The sequence below is a fragment of the Melospiza melodia genome, chromosome 22 (genome assembly GCF_035770615.1).
Source record: "Melospiza melodia melodia isolate bMelMel2 chromosome 22, bMelMel2.pri, whole genome shotgun sequence".
In the NCBI taxonomy this organism is placed as follows: Eukaryota; Metazoa; Chordata; class Aves; order Passeriformes; family Passerellidae; genus Melospiza; species Melospiza melodia.
Window position 1 is genome coordinate 3,274,944 of NC_086215.1, and position 27,721 is coordinate 3,302,664.

General features: G+C 54.7%; 1 protein-coding gene across 4 annotated transcripts in view; it reads right to left on the reverse strand.

Moving 5' to 3' along the window:
- Window positions 1-27,721, reverse strand: part of RGS3 (regulator of G protein signaling 3) — a 92,195-nt gene that overhangs the window by 54,266 nt on the left and 10,208 nt on the right. Inside the window, exons 3-15 of one of the 4 annotated variants that reach the window (XM_063174416.1) lie at window positions 22,358-22,408; window positions 20,813-20,871; window positions 20,122-20,216; window positions 19,263-19,331; window positions 18,571-18,631; window positions 16,900-16,990; window positions 16,239-16,306; window positions 10,258-10,339; window positions 9,405-9,510; window positions 8,302-8,635; window positions 7,661-7,700; window positions 3,802-3,989; window positions 1,868-1,951 (exon numbers count right to left, since the gene is read on the reverse strand). In XM_063174416.1, the coding sequence (XP_063030486.1) occupies window positions 1,868-1,951; window positions 3,802-3,989; window positions 7,661-7,700; window positions 8,302-8,635; window positions 9,405-9,510; window positions 10,258-10,339; window positions 16,239-16,306; window positions 16,900-16,990; window positions 18,571-18,631; window positions 19,263-19,331; window positions 20,122-20,216; window positions 20,813-20,871; window positions 22,358-22,408 (1,328 nt within the window). Of the gene's footprint in view, window positions 1-1,867; window positions 1,952-3,609; window positions 3,719-3,801; window positions 3,990-7,660; window positions 7,701-8,301; window positions 8,636-9,404; window positions 9,511-10,177; window positions 10,188-10,257; window positions 10,340-14,230; window positions 14,383-16,238; window positions 16,307-16,899; window positions 16,991-18,570; window positions 18,632-19,262; window positions 19,332-20,121; window positions 20,217-20,812; window positions 20,872-22,357; window positions 22,409-27,721 lie in introns of those variants that run through there. The other 3 variants (XM_063174412.1, XM_063174413.1, XM_063174414.1) reach the window with 3 other exon arrangements.

Sequence of the window (27,721 nt, forward strand, 5' to 3'; positions counted from 1 at the left end):
ACCAACAGCAACCTGAGACTCTCCCAGCTCCAGCTCATCCCAAGAGCATCATAAGCAGAGTCCTTTCCCTGAGACATTTTCCTCCTCACCCTGCCCACAGTGGGGTCTCTGCTCCTCCAAACACACCTGCCCTGGGGTTCTTCATCCCCCCCATGTGCACAAATACCCCACCCAGACTGCAAACAGCATTAATTATCCATAAATATTCCAGATGTGGCTGCTGCTCCAAATATCTGTGTCTGGCCTGAAGGCAGGTCAACCAACCCAGCCAGGAGGAGCTCCCTGCCTTCAGCTGCACCCTCAAGCCACCCAGCACAGCTGTGCCACACAACCAGCAGTTTTCCTGAGTTTCAGTCCTGCAGGTGCCCACAAGACCCTGAGCAGCACAGGACAGCAGGGCAGACAGGGAAAGGGGTTTAGTTAAAAGTTAGTACCATGTTTTCCAATCAATCATGGAAATTTTGATGTGCTTTGATGTATTTTCATGTACTTTTGGGCAGAAAAAAAGGAAAAGTTGTTCAAGTCAAAGCAAAGGATGAATTACACAATGAAAACCAGAAAGAGAGAGGAGTCACTTAGCACAACCCTCTGCTGGTTTGTACTGGCCAGTGGTGGGACTTGGCTCAGGCCTTCTGCTGTTGGCCACCCAGAAACTCAAACCAGTGAAGCAGAACTTTCTCTAAGATCTGTGGAGATGACACATTGTTCACTCCTGCTGAATTCAACCCCAGATTACTCTGTGAGATCCTCTGAAATTGCCCCAGAAGAAATGTTTCTGGTTAGCAGTGCACGAGTGGGCTCTGCCTCCCTCCCACATTCCAAGGCTTTGCAGACTTTGCAGTTGGATGCAAGTGAAGCCAGCAGCAAACATGATCAACACATCCAAACCCTGCCAGTTTGGTAAGAGCTGTCTCATCCCCAGGGTGCCAAAGTCCTGTTGTGCCCCAGAGTTCCACCAGCTCTCCAACAACATGGCAGGAAAGTTGAAGTAAGAAGAACCAGAGGAATTTGGGCAGGACACGTGAGCTGTTTCAGGAACTGAAATTCTGAGAACATCTGCAGCAAGTTCTCTGTCTGTTTCTAGTTCTAGTAGATTCTCCTTCCCTAGAGATGCTGCAAAGCCATTTGGACACAACCCTGAGTGACTTCAGGGGATCCTGAACAAGGGGATGGGGCTGGATGACCTTCCCTGGTGCCTTTCAGCCTGAACCACTCTGTGCTTCTCTAACCTGGCACAAAATATCTCAAACCCCCTCCTCCTGAGCCTCAGGGCTGTCACTGATGTGCATTTGCCACCCACAGTTTCCTCTCTGAGCCCAAAGGCAACAGGAACAACAGTTGATTTCTAGCACAAAAGAGTTTTGATATTTAGTTTTTCCCACAATAAACTGTCCAGAATTCTTTCCAAATATCATATCAATATAATCACTGCACAATGAAACATTTCCCTTCTCAATGTAATGAGGAATCCCTTCCAGTCCCTCCAGTGCCTAAAGGGGCTCCAGGAGAGCTGGAGACAAGAATAAGGCTGTGGAATGCCAGGACAGAGGGAATGGCTCCCACTGCCAGAGGGCAGGGCTGGATGGGATATTGGGAGTTAGGAATTGTTCCCTGTGAGGGTGGGCAGGCCCTGGCACAGGTGCCCAGAGCAGCTGTGGCTGCCCCTGGATCCCTGGCAGTGCCCAAGGCCAGGCTGGGCAGGGCTGGGAGCACCTGGGACAGTGGGAGGTGTCCCTGCCCATGGAATGGGACAGGATGAGCATTAAGGTCCCTTCCAACCCAAAGCAGGTGATTCTACAATTCAATCCTCTATATAAGACAGCAGAGCAGCAGGTTTGGAGACCCCAGACAAAGTGAAGAGTTTTACCTGTGTGGTTCTGTTCCTGCTCTCGAGAAGGAGCAGCTCCTCCGACAGCAGCAGAGTCCGGGCTGGGTTGCAAAGATCCAGGGGCTACATTTGGATGGGAAAATAATAAAAAAAAAAAGGAAACAAAAGAAACAGTCACACCTTCCAGTGACAGTGTGGTTAGTGAGATACACTTTCCACCCACCAAACCCTCTTTGTCTCACTTTGAGCTGTAACTCACACGGGGAGACGCCACCCCTCGCTGCGCTCAGAAGGACACAGAGTCTGCAGTCCAGTGAGGGGAGAAAACAGAGCCTTGCACTCACACCTCCAGCAGCCCAGCTGTGAAAAGAGCAGCAGCTGACAGGGGCTGCTCTCAGGGGGGTGATGGGTGTTTGTCAGCAGGAAGCACAACCACAGGGCTGGCAGGCAGGTTCCCACGTCCCTCAGGCACCAGCACTGTACCTGATGGTGTGCATCACTCCTAAAGCAACTTTTAGGAATTCCTGTCCCTTCCCGTGCCACACCCAGCTCAGTGCTGGAGAATGGGACAGGTTCAGGTGTCCTGAGTGCACAACAAACCCTGCAGCAGCAGCAGAGTGGGAGCAGGAGGGATCTGCACAAGGCCCTGCAGGGTGACACTGCAGAGGGACAAAGCAGCTCCTGAAGGGGCAGAATCCCAGGCACAACCCAGGATGAGCTTTGGGAGTAAGGAGGCAGAAAGTTCCAGTTGTGTTCCTGCCAACACAAGCTGAGGGCTCAGCCAGGGGCCATAGGGAGGAGGGGGTGATCAGACACCAGCCCCAGCTCCAGCCCAGCCCACACTGCCCTCAGAGAGGAGGGACAGGGAATGGGGACCATGGCTTCAGGCTGGGCTGAGGTGGCAGTGACACTGCCACTGGCACAGGAGGACAAAGGGCTCCCCACAGGCTCAGAAAGGAAGGGATTCATCAGCAATGTGCTAAAATACATGGAGCAGATGAGATTTTTGGGGTTCTGGCCACATGAAGGACACAGAGGGAGTTAGAGCTACCACCACCAAATTCAAGGCTGTTCTTTTAAAACAGCTCATGGACCTGCAGAGGCAGAATATCCCCTGTGGAGCCATTACTGCTCTGAATCCTTGTCCTCTGCTCTGGAGCCAGGCTGGCAGAGCTGGGGGTGCTCACCTGCAGAGGAGAAGCTCCAGGGAGAGCTCAGAGCCCCTGCCAGGGCCTGAAGGGGCTCCAGGAGAGCTGGAGAGGGACTGGGGACAAGGGATGGAGGGACAGGACACAGGGAATGGCTCCCACTGCCAGAGGGCAGGGCTGGATGGGATACTGGGGAGAAACCCTTCCCTGTGAGGATGGTGAGGCCCTGGCTGCCCAAATTTTAATGTGACCACAGCTAAATTAAAACCCCTTTGCACACACTGACAGCACAAAGAACCATCAAGAAGAACCACACTGATCTGCAATTCCAAAGTTATCTCTGAAACCCAAAAGCTGGGACACCTCTCTTGACCCAAACAATTACCAAGGGCCACATTTGAAAGCTGAAAAGGAGAAACAAAAATCCAACAGAGAATTGCTTGGGCAGGACACAATTCCCTTTGAGACAGCCCCCAGCACTGTCCAGTCTGGTCAGCCCAGCACTGTGCCAAGTGCAGCCAGCTCCAGAGGAGAGCTGAGCATGGCAGGGATTCTGCTAGGAGGGAGATCCTGGCATGGATGCCCAGCTGGACACTCCCTGGAGCTGGGATTGGGCCCTGAGGCTGCACTGACCTGCACAAAGATGGGGAACACCAGCACTTTGGGGTGAGATTGGGCACTGAGCACACCCACTGACCTGCACAAAGATGGGGAACACCAGCACTTTGGGGTGAGATTGGGCACTGAGCACACCCACTGACCTGCACAAAGATGGGGAACACCAGCACTTTGGGGTGAGATTGGGCACTGAGCACACCCACTGACCTGCACAAAGATGGGGAACACCAGCACTTTGGGGGCCAGGGTCACGTAGGTGCCGTAGGAATGGGGGATGTGAGGCCTCACGATGGTGCAGTTCTGGTAGTTCCCAGAGCTCTTCATGCTCTGCACAGTCTTCATCAGCCTGGATTTCCTCCCAGAGCCCGTGTGGGATTTCCCTTTGGAGCCATTCCCTGGATGGACACAGGAGGCAGAAGGAAACACAGGATGAGGAGGGAGCTCCAGCTCTGTCACTCCAGCTCAGTCCTGCTCTCCCAGGCTGGAGCAGGGCTTGGGAACCCTGGGGAGATGCTGGGGCCAGGAGCTGCAGGGACAGGCAGCACTCAGCTACCCAGGAGTCCCAGGGATTCAAGGAATAACAGCACTGATCCATTGTTTCTAATGGCAAACTGTCGCAGACAACTTTTATAAAAAATCCTTTCCTTAAGATTTTTCCTCCTGAGAAGCTGAAAGGCCTCAGGAACAAAATGTAAACAATGATTATCTGCTGCTGTGGAATGCAACAGGTGCATCTGGGATTGGTCTCATGTGGTTGTTTCTAATTAATGGGCAATCACAGTCAGCTGGCTTGGACACAGAGCCTGAGCCACAAACCTTTGTTATCATTCTTTTCTATTCTTAGCCAGCCTTCTGATGAAATCCTTTCTTCTACTCTTTTAGTATAGTTTTAAGGTAATATATATCATAAAATAATAAATCAGCCTTCTGAAACACGGAGTCAGATCCTCATCTCTTCCTCATCCAAGAACCCCTGAGAACACTGTCACAGCAAACAAGAGGCCCCTGGGTGGGTTTGTTCCAGGGCTGTTTGCTTGGTGGCTTGAGGACTCCAGTGGGTGCCACCAGCAGCACAGACACAGCTGGGAAGGTACAAACAGACCCCAGGGAGGGCACAGCAAGCTCTGCTTCAGGCCAGCACATCCCACCAGGGCTCTGCCCTCCGAGTCTGCCCCTGCAGGGCTCTGTCCCACCCTGGGGTCCCAGCCCAGCAAGGACCTGGAGCTGCTGGATGAGTCCAGAGGAGACATCTGAGATGCTCCAAGGGCTGGAGCCTCTGCTCTGGAGCCAGGCTGGCAGAGCTGGGGGTGCTCACCTGGAGAGGAGAAGCTCCAGGGAGAGCTCAGAGCCCCTGCCAGGGCCTAAAGGGGCTCCAAGAGAGGAACTTCAACATTTTTATCCACACAAGCCCTGCCTGCTCTGCATTGTGGGCATGGAATTAGCAAAGTGCAGGAATGCCATGCCATGGGGCAGTGGGTTAATGACAGCTCTCAGGAGATGCTGGGATTGGAGGTGTCAGAGAAAGAGGCAGGAGTCACAAACACTCATGGCTGGATCAATCCCTGCTGCTGCCAGCAGTGGCTCCTCAGACATTGGGTGTATTTATAAAGGATGAGCTCACTGTTCATGAGGCTGGCATCACATCATCCTCTGTTTGTCAGCATTACATTCTGGGCTGGAAAAGGCCCAAGCAGCCTCACTGGCTTTCAGTCTGTCCCTCTTCCCTGAGGAGAGTTATCCTCACCCAAAGGAGGATTACAGGAGCCTTCCTCCTGCACCCTCCCACCCCAGACCAGTAACCTAAAACTGCCCTAAAACTCACAGGCAACAGATCCAACAGGAGCTGCATGGCTCTCTAACCAAAATTCACACCTTCAGAAGGAGCCCCACTGAAAAATCAACCAATATTTCCTTCCTCCCTCCTCCTGTAGCTGATGAACTGAGCCAGCCTGGGGCTGCAGGCAGAGCTCTCCCCTGGGATTGAACACATCCAGGTGAGGAGCTGGAGCATTCTCCTTCTCCCCCACAGGGATGTCCCAGGAACAGGAATGAGCATCCCTCCTGCAGCTCCCTGGGGACCCCAGCACCTCTCCTTCCCTCCCTGCAGCCACCCCAGAGCTCCTGCTCCCACCACAGAGCTTCTGGAGCTGCTGCTCCCACCCTGGAGCTTCTGGAGCTCCTGCTCCCAGCACAGAGCTTCTGGAGCTCCTGCTCCCACCATAGAGCCTTTGGAGCTCCTTTTACCACCACAGAGCCTTTGGAGCTCCTGCTCCCACCACAGAGCCTTTGGAGCTCCTTTTACCACCACAGAGCCTTTGGAGCTCCTGCTCCCACCCCAGAGCTTCTGGAGCTCCTTTTACCACCACAGAGCTTTTTGGAGCTCCTGCTCCCACCACAGAGCTTCTGGTCCCACCCCAGAGCTTCTGGAGCTCCTGCTCCCACCCAGAGCCTTTACCCTGGCACAGTGAGGGATGCCCAGCACCTTCCCAGGCAGAAATGAGCCAAAACACTCCTGACTGTGGCCCAGGGCAGATAAGGTCTGGTCCAAAGCAAACACACAAAGCTGCCCAGCATTACATATTCCATTAAGCATTAGGAAATAGCACATTTACTCCCAGATAAAGGCAGCAGAGCAGCCAGTCTGGGCTGGGAAGCCAGCTTGGCTGTTTACTGCTGGCTGGAGCAGCTGCCTCTGCTGGGGGCACCCTCATGACCTCAGAGCTTGTTTCCACCTCTAAGTGCATTAACCCTGACATTTTCCCTTTTCCCTTTTTCCTGGTTGCACTGGCAGATAACATCAAAGCTCAAGAGACAGCTCAGCACAGGCCAGATAAGATCTGTCTGGGCTGTTCAGGATTTGCTTTTGCTCTTATCCCTAAATCACCTCGTTCTATCAGAGGAAACAATCACCTGCACAGGTCCTGGCACAGAAACACACCCAAATGTCAGCTCTGTGCTGCCACACTTCATCCCTGCTCAGGCTAACTGATACCTCCCTCCCTCTGAACTTAACATTAAATAATTAAAAACAAATCCATAAAAATCCAAAATTTGCTACAGGAAGAAGCCCAAGCCTTTCAAATCCCACCCCACTGTAAGAACAAGTCCCCGTGGTCCAGCTCATCTTTTCACAGGACCCACAAACAGCAGGAAAGAGCTGCAATTATCCACAGAACAAAACATCCCCTGCAGCTGAGAGTGGAAAATTCTCCTGGTGCAGAGCTCCAGGGCTGGGAGCTCCCAAGGCAGGGGGGCCTGGCTCTCAGTGCTCCCTCCTGCCCCCCAGCACTGCCCCATGGCTCTGCCAGCCCCACTCTGGGCTGTCTCTGGACACAGCCCCACCTCAGAGACAGCACCAAGTTTGCCAGACAGGGAATGCTGAGGGGTTCACATCCTCCAGGAGCTCAGCTCATCCTGAGGGCACCCAGCCAGGCCAGGGCGAGCACAGCCTCCCAAAGCTCCCAAATCCATCAGCAGACAGGGGGGATTTCCACATGGACCTGGATTCCTGCAGTGCCCAGCCCTGCCACCACCTCAGGCCACTCTTCCCACAGTCCAACCATCCCCAGGGAGCTCCCACACACACCTCTCACAGCTGTGGTTTGTGTTATGAGCCTATGTTTCAAAGGTTTTTTGAGGAGAGCTGGCCCAGAGACTTTGCAGCATCCCTGGGCTTGAATATTCCCCAAATATGGCACAGCTGCTGGCACTGATGTGAGGCACAGCCACCCTTACTCCTGGGGCACTGCAGGAGCCTCAGAGCAGGGGATCAGCTCTCCCAGCAAGGCCTCATGGACGAGGAGAACACGTGGGAAGCAGGATGTTCAGAGCTCTCACCCTGCCCTGGGAGATCCCCACCATCAGAACCCTCTGAGAGCTCCCCCAACCCCTCATGTGAGGCTCACCCCGTGCCCAGCTCCCCTCTGATTCTGGGTTCAGTGATCCCAAAGCCCCTGGGCTGCTCCTGCCCTCAAGCCCAGCTCTGCAGGGCTGGCACAGGGAGCTGGTGGTGCCAGGAGGCCCAGCTGGGTGCCCTGAGCAGCTGTCCCAGCCCAGGCACACTCACCCACAGCGGTGCTGTCCTCCTGGTACACGGGCCTCAGCAGCTGTGGGGACAGAGACAGGGACACGGTCAGGCCCCAGGGACAGTGACACAACAGCTACAGAGGGTAACGTGCCAAACTCAGCCAGCCAAAGCACTTCAGAAAGGGGAAAAAATAATTTTTGCAGCAGAAAATGAGAGCAGTGAAGGACAGTATGGTCTCATGCAGTGGGAACACGGTCACCTGCAGCAGGCCTCAGGGACAGTGACACAGCCAGAACAGAGGTAAATGCCAAACCCAGCCAAGCCAAAGCAATTCAGAGAGGGGGGGAAATCATTTTTGCAGCAGAAAATGAGAGCAGTGACTGACAGTGTGGTCTTGTGAAGTGGGAACAAAACAGTGGGCTGTGACTGTGAGCCCCACAGGTAATGGATGGAAGGGGTGCTAAAGGCAGTGCCAGATGGAGCCAAGGCTCTCTGGAACACTCCCCACACCCCTGGGTGAGCCCTGAGGGGAGGCAGCAGGAAAATGCTTTAGGAAAACAGTGAAAGGGGACAGAGGTGTGGCTTGTAAAACGGGCAAGCATTTAGAGCTGATGCTGGATAAGGCTGAAGCAAGCCCAGCAGAGGCTGCAACCCCGGGCCTTGCACAGCCCCAGCCGTACCTGGCTGCCGGGGTTCAGCGGCGCCAGGATGATGTAGTTCTGGTCGGCAGCCGAGGGCACCCGGGACAGGGCGGGCAGGGTGTTCGGGCCCCGCTTGCCCAGCTCCGTGTACCTGTCCCAGGTGTGCAGCCCCAGCCCCTCGGTGCCATCGTACAGGATGTGGCAGCTGCGGCGCTGCTCGGCCTGCGCGGGGCCGCTCTTCTCCCGCTTCTGCGGCGGGGACTGCAGGTCGTAGGCGGATTTGCAGGAGGAGCGGCGGGGCATGGCCTCGTGGGCCGGCTTCACCTGCGGCACCAGCCTCCACACCAGCAGGATGATCTCCGAGGGACAGTTCCTGCCACAGATGGGTGGGGAAATCAGGGCTGGAGCCCCGTGTGCTGCACCCAGCCCTGCAGCTTCCTCCCTCCAAAGCCCCTGCCCCTCTCCCGTGCTCCCCAGCCTCTCCTTCCTTCCCCTCCAGGGAATCCTGTCCTGCGTCCTTCCTTCCTTTCCAGGGAATCCTTTCCTGCATCCTTCCTTCTCCAGGGAATCCTTTCCTGCATCCTTCCCCCTCCAGGGAATCCTTTCCTGCATCCTTCCTTCTCCTCCAACAAATCCTTTCCTGCATCCTTCCTTCTCCAGGGAATCCTTTCCTGCATCCTTCCCCCTCCAGGGAATCCTTTACTGCATCCTTCCCCCTCCAGGGAATCCTTTCCTGCATCCTTCCTTCTCCTCCAAGAAATCCTTTCCTGCATCCTTCCTTCTCCTCCAAGAAATCCTTTCCTGCATCCTTCCTTCTCCTCCAGGGAATCCTTTCCTGCATCCTTCCCCCTCCAGGGAATCCTTTCCTGCATCCTTCCCCCTCCAGGGAATCCTTTCCTGCATCCTTCTTTCTCCTCCAGGGAATCCTTTTCTGCATCCTTCCTTCTCCAGGGAATCTTTTCCTGCATCCTTCCTTCTGCAGGGAATCCTTTACTGCATCCTTCCTTTCCAATGAATCCTTTCCTGTATCCTTCCTTCTCCTCCAGGGAATCCTTTCCCAGTGTCCTGCATCCCTCAGATCTTTCCCCTTCCCTCAGTCCCTCAGTGCTCTCCCTGCCCTGGGGTTTTTGGGGAGCACTCACCGGATTTCATGTGCCAGCTCCACACATTTCCAGTGCTCCACAGGCTGCTCGTTCAGCTGCAGCACCGTGTCCAGCTGCTGCAGCCCTGCCTTCTCTGCTGGGCCACCTGAGAGGGACAAATTCCAGTCACTGCCAGGCAGGAGGGTGATGGGAGGGGAAGGAGAAGCCCTGGAGACCCCCAGAGAGCCCTACAGCTTGCAGCCCTCACTGCCCCAAACCCCATCTGACACCCACACCCGAAAATGAAATGGGGTCAGCCAACCTGGAGCTTCACCTTGGAGCACATCCACACACAGAGCACCAGGACAGAGCCAGCAGTGCTCCCTCAGAGCTACTGCATGCAATCCCCATGTTTCCTGGGGTGCAATGGGGAGCAGCAGAGCACACTGGAGACACCAGTCCATCCCACAGGTCCACAGCAAGAGGTTCTGTTCAGGGAACTGAGGATTCCCACAGTCCTGATCCCCTCTGACCTGTTTTCCTCTCAAATGATTTCTGAAGGTCACCCACCCAGACAGTTCTCAGGTTGGAGAGGGAAGGTAACAAAATCTCTGCAAATTACTGCAAAACATTGCCAAAATAGTGACACACTGCTAACCCAGGGGCCTCTGACCTCATTAGAGGCAACAGAGAATTCATCTAATGAAGTTTCTTGGAGGTACCCAGAGTCCTGCGAGGCGTGGGAGCTCCAGAATCACAACCAGCTCTGGGAAGCAAAAAAGGAGCAAGAACTCATTCAAATCAAGAGGGATGGAAAAGATCCAGTCTCTTACCAGAGTCCACAGCCTGGGAAGCAAAAAAGGAGCAAGAATTGATTCAGATCAAGAGGGATGGAAAGGATCCAGTCTCTTACCAGAGTCCACAGCCTGCACACGGACTGGGGCATCGCAGCAGATGGTGAAGCCAAAGCCGTCAGTGCCCCGAGGGATGGTGATCTGCAGGGAGACACCTGTCAGGTGGGAGAGCAGCCACTGGCTGTGATCATCCCTCCCACACTGCCCCACAGCCCTGGCAATGCTGGCACATGGCATTGGAGACGGGGAAGGGCTGTCCCTGACACCCCCAGGGTGGAATGGGGGCTAAAGGCAGTGCCAGATGGAGCCAAGGCTCTCTGGAACACCACAGGAGTGTTTGTTTAGCACACACTCTGCTCCCAGCCCTCCCAAGTGTAAGGAAAGGTCTGAGGAGCCATTGGAAAGGAAAACCTGGCAGTCTGGCCCTGACACTGACTTCTCTAAGCAAATCACTTAAACATTTCATTTCCTGTTGGAGAATACAGAAATAGCAGCACTCCCCTGCTCCGGAGGGAGCTCAGCACGCTCCTGTCCTCCAGACATCTGTGTGCATCACCCCTTCCCTGGGCTGAGAGTGTTTTCCCTCACTGAGTTTGCAGAGGATAGATGCTGAGTTGATTTAGGCTCATTTCTCCCCCTGATTCGAGGAGCATTGAGCTTATTAATAAAATTATCCTTATTTTTTGATGTTGGCTTCCAGCAGCAGCTCAGCGTGACAGATCCTCTAAATACCTGATTAGCCCCCAAGACATCAGTCAAGATGCTTGTTTTACTGACAGAGCAAAGAAAATTACAAATCCTACATCTGACCTGTATTATTTTGAGAACAAACAGGCAGAAGGAAGATGAGGACTTCAGCAGAAGTTGCCAAGGGGGTGATATTGTTCCTCACTCCTTTCATTTCCCTGCACCTTGTCCCTGTGTGATTGCTCAGCACAAAATCAGGCTTCAAAAGAGAAACTGGCTTGCCCTGGCAGGACCAAACACAGATCCAGTCCCATTGCACTATTTTTCTCTCTGGAGTTTGCTGGTTCCTCAACGAGGTGGCACTGCACCTTTGAATGAACCAGGACTCCGTGGTCCCTGTGAGTCCCTTCCAGCTCAGGATATTCCAGATCCTACAATTTCATCTCCAACACCTCAGGAGCCAGCCCAGCATCTCTCCCACCACAGAGACTCCACAGGCATTTCCCAGCCCAAGGTTTTCCCTGTGTCAGATCTCCCACTCCTCCCTGAGCTGGCTGACCTTGCCCCCCACCTGCCCTGTGCCACTTCTCCCTGCTGATGCTCCTCACCTCCCACCACCACGGCTATCACAGGCAGTCATTGCTCATTTTTTGCCCATTTTTGCCCATTTTTGCTGCCATGCACAGAAACTAAAGAACTATGAGCATCTGCCACGAGCTGGGAGGTGGCTGGGGAGGCTTGATGTACCCAAACTTTGCCAAAAAACGCAGAGGAAATTTTCCAAATAAAGACTTAAGGAGCTCTAAGAGACAAGGCAGAGTCAGTTGTTATCCAGCCAAGGCAGAGCAGCTTTCCTGCACCAGATGGTCACCACAGCCCTGGCAAGGAGGGGGCAGTTGGGTTTGGAATTCTGCAGCTTTTGTAATTCCCAGTGTTTGCTGTCCCCCACAGCAGCTTTGGAATAACCTGAACCATGAGCTCAGGAGCACAGGGAGAAGCTGACCCTGAGCTGGGAATCCCAGTCCAGACCACAGAGAGAATATTTATTTGAAATGCAGGAGAATGGGACCTGCACATGGAAAAGCAGCAGCTGGCATTGTGCACTGGGAGAACTGGAACCAGCACAGTGAGCTACTCACAGGAAACAAGTGCTGGGGGCTCCCAAAAACACTAAAATAATTTTAAAAGAGCTTCTGCTTCTTCTCTAATAAGGGGGAAATTAAGACAATACCTTGCAGCTCACCACTGTTACCGTCAGCATGCTACCTGCAAGCTGTACAATAAATTTATTTTTATATTTGCATGTATTTCTATATTTTAATAATTTATATATATTTAAAAAGCACCCCTCCCTGCCCATTTCTCCACTGCAGCAACAAGCAGAGATGAGCCACAGGCACCCATGTGAAGATGCTTTCCTTCTACCCTCACTGTAATTTACAAATTGTAACAATATCAAGTCAACGCCTCACAAACAGCACCCACAGAGTCCATTTGTCAGGTTATGCCCTTTTCTGACCCAGAGATGGGGCAATTGAGAGGCATTTTAAAAACTTTTATTCCATTTTCAGTCTCATGTGAAGGGTGAGACAATAGAGATGTTATAATACACACCATCACAAACAGAAGCTAATTATTTCTTAATTACAATACATTATAAGTGTTTCTTGGCCTATCAACTTTTTGCCACACCATGCTGTAAATGCCTCAAAGCCAATTATCTAAAATTATCCTTCATGGGCCCCACTACAATGCATCTTTCATAGTTCTATTTCTCCAAAGTATCCAGTCTTATTTACAAGGCCATGCTTTGAAACTTATTTCTAGCTCCATTCCTCTCACAACGTCTGTCCTATTCCATGACATTTCTACACCAGCATTTCTTATCTCTAAGTTTATATACTATGTGAGCTTTCTGTCAAGCTTTAAGGATCCTCTACAAATCCATTCCCCATATCCAGCCACAGAAATGCATTCCCCACATGCAGCCCTACAAATCCATTGCCCACATCCAGCCCTACAAATCCATTCACCACATGCAGCCCTACAAATCCATTTGCCACATGCAGCCCTACATAATCCATTCTCCATATCCAGCCCTACAGACCCATTCCCGACATCCAGCCATAGAAATCCATTCCCCACATCCAGCCCTACAAACCCATTGGCTACATCCAGCCCTACAGATTCACTCCTCACATCCAGCCCTACAAATCCATTCCCCACGTGCAGCCCTACAAATCCATTCCCCACATCCAGCCCTACAAATCCATTTGCCACATCCAGCACTACAAATCCACTCCCTATATCCAGCCCTACAATTTCATTCCCTATATCCAGCCCTATAAATCCATTCCTCACATCCAGCCATTAAAAATCCATTCCCCATATCCAACCGTACAAATCCATTCCCCACATCCAGCCATAGAAATCCATTCCCCACATCCAGCCCTACAAATGCATTGGCCACATCCAGCCCTACAAATCCATTCCCTATATCCAGCCCTACAAATCCACTCCCCACATCCAGCCCTACAAACCCATTGGCTACATCCAGCCCTACAGATTCACTCCTCACATCCAGCCCTACAAATCCATTGCCCACATCCAGCCCTACAAATCCATTCCCCACATCCAGCCATAGAAATCCATTTGCCACATCCAGCACTACAAATCCATTCCCTATATCCAGCCCTACAATTCCATTCCCTATATCCAGCCCTACAAATCCATTGCCTGCCCACATCCAGCCATAGAAATCCACTCCCTATATCCAACCATACAAATCCATTCCCCACATCCAGCCCTACAATTCCATTCCCCACATCCAGCCCTACAAATCCATTCCCCATATCCAGCCCTACAAATGCATTGGCCACATCCAGCCCTACAAATCTATTCCCTATATCCAGCCCTACAAATCCATTCACCACATCCAGCCCCTACAAATCCACTCCCTATATCCAACCATACAAATCCATTCCCCACATCCAGCCCTACAATTCCATTCCCCACATCCAGCCCTACAAATCCATTCCCCATATCCAGCCCTACAAATCCATTCACCACATCCAGCCCCTACAAATCCATTCCCTATATCCAACCCTACAAATCCATTGCTCACATCCAGCCATGGCAAGAGAGCTGCCAGGCTCTCAGGGATCTGCCAGGCTCTCAGGGATCTGCCAGGCTCTCAGGGATCTCCCAGGCTGGCAGGGATCTCTCAGGCTCTCAGGGATCTGCCAGGTTCTCAGGGATCTGCCAGGCTCTCAGGGACCTCCCAGGCTCTCAGGGATCTGCCAGGCTCTCAGGGATCAGCCCCAGGGTGGGTGCAGGGATACAGACCTGCCGGTACCGCGGCTCCGAGCACACCTTGCAGAGCCCATGGAAGCGGTTCATGGCTGTGCCCCCCGAGCCCATGAAAACCCCGCAGCTCCCGCGGCTCTCCCGGACTGCTGGCTCTGGAAGGAGCCCCAGTCACGCTGGCATGACCGCCCATGGGAACCCAGCTCCCGAGAAGAATGGCAGGAAGCCACCTTTCACCTCCCCGGCCCCTGCGAGCGCTGTATGCCGCTCCACGATAAGCCAGAGGCTTCCTGAAAGCCCTCACTGACGAGGAAGGGAGAGAGTTTTATATTAAAATTCCTGTCAACTCTTTAGTATTCCCCAGTCCCAGCTCTGTTGATGTGGCTTTTGTTCCCGTGGCATTCTTGGGGCGCACGGAGCGCTTTGTTATTGCGACGTTCTCACAAACACTTGGAGGATGTTTGAGCGGCGTTTCACAGGACTGGCTGTGAGAGCCTCACTCCATGAAGGACATGACTCCACACTCATAAAAAAATCAGAGGTTTGGGTTAGTAGAAGCAAAAAAAAAAAAAACCAAGAAAAAGTTTGTTTTTGAAAGCACAGACCCAGAGGATATGCACGTCCCTGTGCTTTGTGCTCACAAAGTCACCGAGGGGGAAGCACCGAGGTCAACTGAGCTGCATCCATGGTGGAATTTGGGAATTAAAGGCCAAGAGGAGCTCTGAGCACAGGCAGCAGCAGGGCTCAGCTGCCCCTCTGCCAGAGTTGGGAGATGGGGTTCCAACAGGAGAGAACACCTTCCACACTCCTACAGGGGGATGATAAAGGAGGGAAGGCTGGAGGGAACCCAAAATCCAGGTTCTCCTGCACAGTAACCAGGGTGGCAGGGCCAGGCAGGGAGCTGAGGAGCCTCAGCACTGCCAGGAGAGCCATGGTGGCAGAGCCATCAGAGCATTGTCAGGGCAGCCACAGTGCCAGGCTGGGGCTGGAGGAGGAGGAGCAGCTTTCCTTCCCAGCCAGCTCTGCTCAAGCCAGAGGCGACTGCCGGAGAGGAAGGGAGGAGAGGGGCGCTGGCTTTGTTTGTCTTGCTCAGCCCTGCGCTGTAAAACAAATAACTGCAAATGCAGCTGAGGGAAGCGCGGGGAAGGGCGGAATTCGGCACAGATAAATCACGGGGCCGCCCGAGCCCCGTTTCCGATGCAAACCATGTGTTTGTGTTCCCATTTCCCATCCTTGCCTCTCCTATAAATCACCCAGGCTCCACCGTGGGCCTTTCCCTTCCCAGAGCACACGGTCCTGGAAGGAGGAGAGGAGCAGACGTGTCCAAGGAGCCACAGAACCGGGCAGGGCCCGTGGGATGGGGCAGGAGCCTGCCAGCCCAGCCCTGCCAGCCCAGGCACTGCTGGGGCTTTGGCTGGAGTGGGAATACTCTGGAAAACAGGAGATCCCTGGGGCAATGGGGGTCAGCACCCAAATCACCAGCTGGGGCCTGGCAGGGGTAACAAATTGCCTGTGACAGCCATGGTGTGACAGGGAGGTGACAGAGCTCCCTCATCCCAGCATCAACCCCACTAAAACACTGTCCCTTGGTGTAGCCAGGATGTTTTCTGAAAAATCTTTTCCTTAGGATTTTTCCTCCTGAGAAGCTGAAAGGCCTCAGGAACAAAATGTAAACAATGGTTATCTGCTGCTGTGGAATGCAACAGGTGCATCTGGGATTGGTCTCATGTGGTTGTTTCTAATTAATGGCCAATCACAGTCAGCTGGCTTGGACACAGAGCCCGAGCCACAAGCCTTTGTTATCATTCTTTTTCTATTCTTAGCCAGCCTTCTGATGAAATCCTTTCTTCTATTCTTTTAGTATAGTTTTAATATATCATAAAATAATAAATCAAGCCTTCTGAAACATGGAGTCAACATTCTCATCTCTTCCCTCAACCTGGGACCCCAGTGCACACCACCACACCTTGGTTCCCTGAAAACCCCTCAGGCAGGCACTGACCCCACATGTTCCCCATGCTGTGGGTCACAGCCCTGTCACACCCACCTTCAGCTGCTGCAGGCTCACAGCGTCCTGGCTCTCCTGGGCTGCACCTTGACTTCCTGGCTTGACTTCTGAAATGATTTTTAAAACATTTTTTTAAAAAGGAAAAGTCCCCATGAGTGTGACAGCACATCTGACAAGCCCACACTGCACATGGACCTTTACATGGCATGGGCACATCCCCCCAGGCACACCTGGGACAGGCACTGCTGCCCACCCTGACCTGTGCCAGCCTCTGGTCCTCCATCCCTGGCAAGACCAAGGCAGCAGAAAAAGCCCCCAAACATCCAGCCCAGACCCCAGGGACAAAGAGAGAGTGGCCACAGCAATGAGCCCCAAGTCTGAGAGGCAGGAGGCAGCATGAGGACAAGCCAAGCAAGAGAGAGAGGGACATGGCTGCAGGGCTGGGGTGCCCAAAGAGCTCCAGAAGTGAGGCTGAATGGGAGAGCAGGGACTGCTGAACCAGCCAAAATCCCCACCCCACAAAGATTTTGGGATGCCAGGGCCCACTGAGCACCACAGGGCAGAGCAGTGCCCACAGGGCAGAGCAGAGCCCACAGGGTGAATGGGGCTGGGGCTGCTCCACACACGGGCTCAGACACAGCAGTGACTGCTCCTGCAAGCCTTGCCAACACCCCTGGGACATTCCTGTGCTGGGACACACCTGAGCTCTGCTTCAGCCTCCTCATGGCCACCTTCAGGTGCTTGGTCCTGCCCAGGTCCTCCCCGAGGAGATAATACCAGCCACTGATCTCCTGTGGGGAGGGAAGCAGCTGTGCATCAGGGCAGATGTGCTTCAGAGCAGATGTGCTTCAGAGCAGATGTGCATGCAGGGCAGATGTGCATGCAGGGCAGCTGCTCTGCCCCCTGCACCCATCCAGGGCAGGAGCTGCCCCAGCTACAGCCCCAGAGGTGCCCAGATTTGCTCACACACACACAGCCCACAGTCCTGCTCAGCCACTGCCAAAATTCCATCCTCCCTGAAAGGGGGAATGAGCAACACTGAAGCACCAAGACTCCAGGATCTTACTGAAGCACCAAGATTTCAGGTTTTTAGAGGGATATCCAGCAGATTCCAGGTTTTTAGAGGAATATCCAGCAGATTCCAGGTTTTTAGAGGGATATCCAGCAGATTCCAGGTTTTCAGAGGGATATCCAGCAGGATCATGCAGCAGCCAGGGCACAGGACCTCATCTCAGCCGTGCTGAGACCCTGTGAGCACCAAACTTTTTAAAAAGCTGCACCTCATTTGTCCAAATTTCAGAGGAGGTCATGCTTCACCCACCTCTCAGGAGACCACCACCAGCTCCTTTTTGTGTCCTGCTATGCAGAAAACATCCACACCTCAGCTTTGAAACTTTAAAAAATCAGGGAGCTTTTGGACAACGCCGTCAGGCACTGGGTGGGATTGTCTGTGCAGGAGCTGGACTTAATGATCCCCGTGGAGATAATCTGTGACTCTGTGAGCTCAGGGGATGTATTAATGCTTCCATGAAACCCCTGCAGCCTGCTGAGACATTCTGCTGCCCAGGGACAGAACTGGGCACTGGGATGGAGCATTCCCATGGGCTGGAGCATTTCCTTGGGATGAAGAGCTCCCATAGGATGAAGAGTTCCCTTAGGATGGAGCATTCCCCCGGGATGGAGCATTCCTCTAGGATGAAGAGCTCCCTTAGGATGGAGCATTCCCCCGGGATGGAGCATTCCTCTAGGATGAAGAGCTCCCTTAGGATGGAGCATTCCCCCGGGATGGAGCGTTCCCAGGCTGCGGCGCTCGCTGTGAGCCCTGCCCGGGCAGCAGAGCCGGCTGTACTGACCAGCAGCAGCCAGGCTGGGGCAGCAGCACTGTGACCAAACCCTCGGCAGCAGGGCCGGGGATTCTGGCACAGAACTCCTGCAGGAACAGCCATAAAAACCTCTGTGGCTGCCCTGTGCCCATCAGCACACTGCTGGGAATCGGGCAGACTCCTGAGTGTGTCCCACGGGTCACATGTGACCCGTGCCAGCCTGGCCCCATGTCCTGTGTCCCCCCCCTGCAAACTGGGGGGGAGGGACAGCTCTGTGCACCCCCAGTCGCTGCCACTCTGTGCCCCTGCCAAAGGGATTGACACCCCCTGTGCCAGGATCCCTGCTTGAACAGCCTCCCCATCACCCCGGCACCCACACCAGCCCCAGCCTCACACTGGGAATGGGAGCAGGGAACTCCCCAGGCACCTTCTCCCACCATGGGAAAAGCCTTTTCATCCACCCAGAGAGCCCCGAGAGCCCCAAGAGCCCTGGCCCAGCCCCACAGCCCTGCCCCAGCCCCACAGCCTGCACTGGGACACGGAGGTACCTTCTCCGGGGACAGGAGGGACTTCACACCAAAGCTCATGCAGCCAATGAGTTCACTCTGCCTGCAGGACAAACCAGAGTTCAGGGACTGTCAGCAAACGCCTGTTGGAGCACCAGATCCCCCCTGGCATCCCGTTTCATCCCAACCATCCCTGCCCATGCTGGTGCCAGGCAGTGCCCAGGACATGCCCCTGGTGTGAGCACACCTGCAGGGCAAGGAGGAGCTGGGCTGGAGCCCCTGGTCACCTCCAGCCCACCTGGTGCTGGCAGGAGCTTGGCCAAGGTGGCATTGCTGGGCTGGCAGCACAGCCTGCAAGGTGCCAGCCCCCTGTGCCCCCCCTGCACTGTCCCCACAGGGAGGGCAGGTCCCAGGCCACCCCAGCCCCACCTGGCTTTGGCCAACAGTGCAGGCACGAGTGGCCACAGGGGTTTAAATGCTGGAGGCCACCAGGCAGCACCAGCAGAGTGCCAAGGGCAGGGTTTGCTGCCCGTGATGCTCCCCAGCACTGGCTGCCCACGAGTGTGACCAGCTGGGACATCCCAGGCCCAAGGCCTTGAGCAGAGCAGCCCTGAGGTCAGGGCCAGCCCTCAGGCCCTGGAGGAGCTCACACGGGGTGACCAGGGCAGGGGACAGGGTCTCTGCCACAGCAGCCCCAGCTGAAAAGGATCCTGTGACAGCTGGCAGCCCCTTACCTGGAATTGCTCTCTCTGTTCCAGACTGTGACCAGGAGCCGCTTCTGCTCATCCTCCTCCTTCACGGGGCTGTAACAGGAGGGCACAGCCCATCAGCCCCCCCAGGAGCACCCAGAAAGGGCTGCTCTCACAGCCACAGCCTCCTCACAGCCAGGTGTCCTCCCCCAGTCCCTGCACAGAGCCCTGCAGCACCTCCCCAAGGAGCAATCTGCTCACCCTGACAGCTGCAAGGGGATGGGACCCCTCCTGGGCAGGTGTGGGGACACCACTCACGTGGCTTCAGCGGGAAATAATCTTGCAGGAAGACACATCCAGCACCAAAGGGTAAATAAATGCAAGGAACAAGCCCCAATTCATGCAGTGAGAGCAGCACCCTGTGCCAAACCCAGCCCTGCATGGGTCAGAGGGCTGGCACAGCCCCTGTCACCAGCAGGGACAAGCTCTACTCAAACACTAAGCCATGCACTCTTCCCCATGCAGAGACGTGCTGGAGCTGTAGGAAACCCTTTTACCTTCCTCAGTCACACCACTGCAGGTGCCAGGTTTGGAAATGCAGTGTGTTTGTCCAACTCCTGCACAGCAAGAAGGTCAGAGCATGCAGGAGCAGCAGTGCCATGCTGGGTGTGCTGAGAGCTCTGCCCAAAAGTTCAAGGCACTCCAGCCACAAAAAGCAGCAGAATAATGTCTGTCACTCCTCATCTCAGCAGCAGGGCTGCTCAGGCGTGCTCAGTGTTTATTAGAGATCACAAAGCAGAAGCAAACACAGGGCTGTGGCGTGGGGAGGGAGCCCTGGGACAGTGGCACGGGCTCTGTGTGACACGGGGATGGCCCAGAGCTGCCCCTGCCCTGCCATACTCACAACACAAAGTGCTCATGGAACACAGGGTTTTTGCTGTCTGGCACTGTCTTCGTCTTCTGCCTGCACTTGCAGCCAGCATCTGGCACAATGGACATCTTTGGGAGGAAAACAAGCAGGGTTAACATTCCCAGAGCACACCCCAGCTGCCCTGGCAGGACACTGGCACAGGCACTGGGATGGATGGCTGAGCTCAAAGATCCTGCTGAGCCCATGCTAAGGCTGGCTGGGATCACCCCACCCTTCTCCTGCCAGGTAATTGCATTTCAAACCCCTCGGGGCAGGGGAGGGAGGGAACAGAGCAGAACAATCAGGAGTGATGCACACGAGTGTGGCTGGCTGGGTCTGACCCACAGCCCTGTCAGGAGCTGCCTCCTGCACTGTGCCCATCCCAGCATCACCCACCCTGTGCCAGCAGACACCCCCAGCAAGCCTGGGGCACCCTCTGGGGGGTTCTTGCAAGGAATGGTTGGCACAGCCCTCAGCAGGGTCCTGCCCTCCCCTTTTCTGCTTCACCCAGACACTGCCAACAAAACCCACGAGCTGTCCCTGCATGCTGGGGATGCTCTTCCAGAGCAGGATGGAGAAAGGAGGGGAAGGGAAGAACAGTGCAGAGCAAGCTTGGAGGAACCAACCCCAAAATTGTCCCCCAAAAAGCACAAAGGTCCCTGAGCAAAGCCCCAGGAGCACCCACCTTCACATAGGAGTTGCACACACGGCACTCTGCTCCCATCAGAGCTTTGGCTTCCATGACTGCAAAGGAAATGAAATGTTCACATCCCAGAGCAGCAGGGGAGGCATCTCCTGCCCCACAGCCCTCTGCTGCCCAGGCTGGTCCCTCACACAGGGGCAGGGGTTGATGGTTTCCCTCTAACCCACCCGTGCTATAAATGCACCCGGGCTGAGCTGGGGCAGAGCAGTTCAGCATCCGGGTGGCACAAACTGCAATTCCCCGTGCCCGACCTCCCCTGGAGCCAAACACATCCCCCAGTTAAACACCAATGGCCCTTCCTGGCACTGCCCTGGCACTGCCCTGGCACGGCTGTGACACTGCCCTGGCGCTGACACTGCCTTGGCACTGCACTGCCACTGCCTTGGCACTGCCCCACGCTGCTTGGCCCCGCTGCCTCAGCCCCACTGCTGGGACCCTGGGGCAAGGCGTGTGCCAGGGATGTGCCAGGATGTGCCAGGGGCATGCCAGGGATGTGCATGGGATGTGCCAGGGATGGGCTAGGATGTGCCAGGATGTGCAAGGGATGTGCCAGGGGTGTGCCAGGGATGTGTTGGGATATGGCAGGGATGTGTATGGGATGTGCCAGGGGCGTGCCAAGGATGTGTATGGGATGTGTCAGGGATGTACCAGGGATGTTGCCAGGGATGTGCCAGGGGCATGCCAGGGATGTGTTAGGGCTGTGTCAGGGATGTACCAGGGTTGTGCCAGGATATGCAAGAGATGTGCAAGGGATGTACCAGGGATGTGCCAGGGGTGTGCCAGGGGTGTGTCGGGATATGGCAGGGATGTGTTGGGATGTGCCAGGGGCGTGCCAAGGATGTGTATGGGATGTGCCAGGCCTGTGCCCAGGATGTGCCAGGGGCATGCCCGGGATGTGCCAGGGATGTGTTAGGGCTGTGTCAGGGATGTACCAGGGATGTGTCGGGATGTGCCAGGGATGTACCAGGGATGTGCCAGGGGTGTGCCAAGGATGTGCCAGGGATGTGTTGGAAAGTGTTGGGATGTGCCAGGACAAGACCCCACCACTCACACCCAGCTCACATTGGGGCTCCTCCAGATGGAGGGATTTGGGGTAAAGCCTGTGCCAGACCCCCAGACAGGTTTCCCAAAAAAAAAAAAAAGAGATAATTCTGACACTCCCATTGGCCTCTCTGACAATCACCATCAAAACACCTTTATTGAAGAAACACTGCTGGTGTTAAAAATGCAGCATTTGGAGGCAACAGAAGAGTTTGGAAATCCTGGCAAATATGGCAAAAGAGTTCTGGCAGAGACAAAGCATTCCAGACTTTCCTTTCCTTTGTATTTGCCTTTTTTCTCTTCATGTGGAATAAAAGTAATTTATACACATAGGTGGAAACACACGAAAGAAATTTCAGTTTGGTCTCTTAATCAGAGATCTCCCAGTTGTGCCACTGCACCACAGGGCTGTTCCCACCAGGACCAAGAAGGAGGAGCGTGCAGTGCTGTCCCACCCCAGCCCAGGGATGCCCAGGGCACACTCACCGTGCAGCGCCAGCGCCCGGCCCCGCGCCTCGATGGACAGCTTCAGCTGGCCTGGGGACACAGGGGACACAGGGGACAGGCTGAGGCATGGACAGCTTCAGCTGGCCTGGGGACACAGGGGACACAGGGGACAGGCTGAGGCATGGACAGCTTCAGCTGGCCTGGGGACACAGGGGACACAGGGGACACAGGGGACACAGGGGACACAGGGGACACAAGGGACACAGGGGACACAGGGGACAGACTGAGGGATGGACAGCTTCAGCTGACCTGGGGACACAGGGGACACAGGGGACACAGGGGACACAGGGGACAGGCTGAGGGATGGGCAGCTTCAGCTGGCCTGGGGACACAGGGGACACAGGGGACACAGGGGACACAGGGGACAGGCTGAGGGGCACGCTGAGGGACCCAGCCACCCCTCAGCTGCAGGGCTCACACAGGGCCAGGCACATCCTGCCCTCCCCCAGCTCACAGAGGCTCAGGCTGGAGATCAGCACTGCCAGCCCTGGGCAGGAGAGCAGAGTGTGCCCTGCTGGGCGAGGGCACAGCACCCAGGGCACTGCTCTGCCAGCCTGCTCACACCCATCCCCTCGCTTTTCCATGCACTGGCAGCTCTGCATCGGCCCAGAAATCCCCCCAAAGGCCCAGACTGACAGAGGGCTCAGCCCAGGGTGACTTCAGGGTTGGGGTGTGATGGTTACAGGGTGTGATGGTTATGGGGTGTGATGGTTATGGGGTGCAGGGTGAGCTCCTCCCCTCTGGGTGTGATGGTTATGGGGTGTGATGGTTATGGGGTGTGATAGCTATGGGGTGTGATGGTTATGGGGTGTGATGGTTATGGGGTGTGATGGCTATGGGGTGTGATGGCTATGGGGTGTGATGGCTATGGGGTGTGATGGTTATGGGGTGTGATGGTTATGGGGTGTGATGGTTACAGGGTGTGATGGCTATGGGGTGTGATGGTTACGGGGTGCAGGATAAGCTGCTTCCCCTCTGGGTGTCCTCCCTGAAGGCTCCCCGGGAGCTGGGCCTGCCAGCCTCCAACAGGATGTGCAGATTTTAATGGCACTGAAAGGTCTCTAGTCATGTAACTGTTCTAGATCGACCCAAAATTAAACATTTCCCAACACCCCTGGAGAATCCAAGGACTGAAAACATCATTGCCACAATGTTTCCCTTAGTCCAAAGCAAAGATCCTATTTTTGTCTCTTCCCCAGTTTACAAAACACAGCAAACAAGTGAGTAAACATCATTTGCAGGCGAGTAAACATAACGTACAGACACATAAACACCTTGCAAGTTAAAACCCAACATTTCATTTTGTCAAAGACACACCCAAGGGCTTGGGCTTGCTTGGGAGGGGATATCTGATGGGATTGTTTAACCTGAAACAATTCAGAGAACACATTTTTCACTCAAAATAAAAAAAAAAGGTCCAAGCTCTGAGCAGTGCACGTGTGCATGGACACGTGGAAATGGTGTGTGTGTGCATTTGCACAAGGGAAAGGTGAGGGAGCAAAGGGAGGAGTGGAACCCCTCTGCCTCCTGCAGACCTCTGGGGCTGTGGGAACCCTCTGGGGACAGCTCTGTGCAGCCCCAATCGCTGCCACTCTGTGCCCCTGTGCCAGGATCCCTCCTGTGACAGCCTCCCCACCACCCCGGCACCCACACCAGCCCCAGCCTCACACTGCCCATCTGTTGTGGTGTGCTGTAATGCCCCATTTTGGCCTTCCAGGTCATTCCCCCAGGTGTGCCTGTGCCTCTCTCCCTTCCCCCTTGCCCCCATGCTGAGTGAGTCCTGTCAATCAGGCTGAACATTCCAGCAAGGCCTCGTGTGCTTGGTCAAGTTCAAAGGATGCCCCTATGCCCAGGGGTCATTGGCCTTTCTGGGTGTCATCTTCCCCTGAGACCCTGCCCCTCTCACCTGGTTGGTGGCTCACCTGTACCTCCCCTCCCCCTGTCCCTGAGCTTAAAAAGGTGATCAGACCATGCGGCCGAGGTTCTGTTGGAGCAGGTCCTCACGTTCAGACCTCTGTGACCATGGAATAAACCTCTGGACATTAAACCCTCCAGCAGAATCCTCTCCTTTTTCTCTTCACCATCACCTGAAGCCATTCCTCCTGAGGTAAACGGGGTTCCTAACAAGCCTGGACTTGTTCAGTGCCCAGCTGCAATCTCCAGCAAGCCAAGGTGTCTCTGGGGTGACACACCGCAGTTGCTGCCTTTGGCCCAGCAGCGAGGGTCAGACTGGCCCAGGCACAATCTAACTGGGAATATTGGGAGCCTTATTCCAATACCCATCCACACTGGGAATGGGAGCAGGGACCTCCCTAGGAACCCTCTCCCACCATGGGAAAAGCCTTTTCATCCACCCAGAGAGCCCCGAGAGCCCAGGGAGCCCTGCCCCAGCCCCACAGCCTGCACTGGGACACGGAGGTTCCTTGTCCAGGGACAGGAGGGACTTCACACCAAAGCCCTGCCCCAGCCCCACAGCCCTGCTGCTCTGCTGTCAGCACACCACAGATGTCACAGCACAAAGGAAACTGCCCCAGTGCAGCCCAGTGAGGAGGAGTCAGGGGAATGAAGGGAGAGGGGAAGGAGAAGGGAAGTTTTTGTGCTGGTTAATCTGGGGGGTGCCAGTTTGGGGACTGTCCTGTCCTGTCCTGTCCTGGGGTGGCTGGGGCTGCTCCTGGGGAGCTCAGGGGCCAAGGGTTGGCACAGAGAGGGATGGGGTCACCCTGCCCCCTGTGTGTGTCACTGCTGTGGGGACAGAGTCCCTGGCACAAGGACAGGAGAGCAGGGAGAAGAGGGGCAGCTCTGCCTTTTTGGGGAGAAACACAAATTGGCCATGGTAGGGTTTGGGATTTTAGGTGCTCTCCCCTCTGTGAGGAACAGAGGATGTTTCTCTCTTAATCCATTTGCTCCTGAGTGCCTCCCAAGCACATGAAGGGACAAATCAGAGCCCCCAGCACACCCCAGCCCCTGCCTGGCCCCAGGCACTCAGGATCAGAGAGGGAAGCTGCTCTGGGAGCAATGATCCAGCCAAAGCTGGTGTCAGGGATGTGCTGTGCCAGGGCCTGTGCTCAGACAGAGCTGGGCACTCTGCCAGAGGAGCAGAGCAGGGACCTGGTGCCACACCTGGGTGGGCAGGAGCACAAACCCTGCCAAGGCAGGTCCATGGGCTGCATTCCCACCTCAATCTGATGCAGAGGGTCAGGAAAACCTTTCCCCCTGGTTTATCTCCTGATACATCCCCAACAAGAACTGAGGGAAACAAGCCCCAGCAGAGAGTCCCTGACACAGCTTGCCCAGGCCCTCTCTGTGAAATAAAGGTTAATGCAAATTAAAATAAGTGCAGAAGAAGGGCAGAGGGAGAAGCCACATGCAGGTCCAGGGTGAGCATCCCATCACAGAGCTCAGCCAGGCTTGCAGAGCACAGAGAGCTCCCAGCCCCATCCACCTGCACCCACAGGGCCAGGAGAGGCAATGCCTGCCAAGGAACAAAGCTGGCACAAGGAGAACAGGGCATGAAAATGGGCATGAACAAGCACAAGATGGTAATCAAACAGGTTCCCACCCATGAGAGAAGTTTGCCAGGCTAAGGGAGGGGACAGGGCAACCTTCTATGGGAGCAGAAAAGCAGGGAAACCTGTTCCTTACTGATGGTCTCTGACAAATGGAAAATTTGGGGTTCTTCATAAATGCTTTTCTGGTTTACTGTAGGAAAAACACAGCGTTGGGCCTGGCTGGGACAGCCAAGAGCATCTATCAAATGCCAGAGGGGATCCTGCCAGAGGACACAGTGCCAGATCTGCCTGGGTGGGAGGTCCCCATGGGCACAAGGCACCCCAAAATAACCAACTGCAGTCTCTGCCCTGGCACAGCCCTTTGGGAGACTCTCTCCTGGTCACCCTCAGTGAGAGGGCAGTGCTGGCCCTGCCCTGCCAGGCTCTGCAGCCCAGAACAGAGCTCCACATCTCAGCAGTGATGCTCAGCCCATGAGGGGAACTGTGGCTGCAGAGATGATGTTTGGCCTGCATTTGGTACCAGAGCCAGGAGGCACCACAGAACACACATCATTTGCCCTTTATCCTACAGACAGAGACAGGAGGATTTCAGCTTCCAGGCACTTTGGTACTCAGAAGGACAAAAGGGGAAGGTGCAGCATCCCTGGGAAGGGACAACATCCCTAGGGAGGAGCTCAGTGCATGCTCACCTGCTCTGCTCACGAGAGCAAGAGGAGCTTTGAAAGCAGCACCCAGAAGGGGCACCCAGCTGCCTGTGTGTGACACTGCTGCCAGGACAGTCCTGACACAGTGTGACCGTGTTCACAGGGGTCTGAGCATGAGGGAAGAGATGAGGATCTGACTCCATGTTTCAGAAGGCTTGATTTATTATTTTATTATATATATTATAGTAAAATTACACTAAAAGAATAGAAGAAAGGATTTCATCAGAAGGCTAGCTAAAAACAGAAAAAGAAAGAATGATCACAAAGGTTTGTGATTCGGACAGAGAGTCTGAGCCAGCTGACTGTGATTGGCCATTAATTAGAAACAACCCCATGAGACCAATCCCAGATGCACCTGTTGCATTCCACAGCAGCAGATAATCAATGTTCACATTTTGTTCCTGAGGCCTTTCAGCTTCTCAGGAGGAAAAATCCTAAGGAAAGGTTTTTTCATAAAAGATGTCTGTGACAACACAGCGGCCAGGACATCCACAAGACATCCACAAATTCCAGGACATCCACAAGACATCCAGATTCCCCTGGGGCCCGCAGCTGAACGAGGGTCGGGCCAGCTCCGCCCGCAGAGCCAGCGCTGCCCGGGGCCACCAAACCCACCCTGCACACCTGAGGCAGCCACAGAGAGACCCCGAGGAGAGGAAAGGAAAGCGGGGCTCTGTCCGGACGGGGCACAGCTCCAGGCAGCCCTGCCCCAGCCCGTGTCCATGCAGGCAGATCGGGCTGGGTTTGGGACACCGGGAGCGCTCCAGCTCCGGCACTGCCGCCGCTCAGCGGGGCAGGAGCTGCTGCCCGGCCCCGGCTCCTGCGAGGAGCAGCTGTCGCAGACATCTTTTCAGGAAAGATCCTTTCCTGAGGATTTTTCCTCCTGAGAAGCTGAAAGGCCTCAGGAACAAAATGTAAACAATGATTATCTGCTGCTGTGGAATGCAACAGGTGCATCTGGGATTGGTCTCATGGGGTTGTTTCTAATTAATGGCCAATCACAGTCAGCTGGCTCGGACAGAGAGTCTGAGACACAAACCTTAGTTATCGTTCCTTCCTTTCTATACTTAGCCTAACCTTCTGATGAAACCTTTTTTTCTACTCTTTTAGTATAGTTTTAATGTAATATA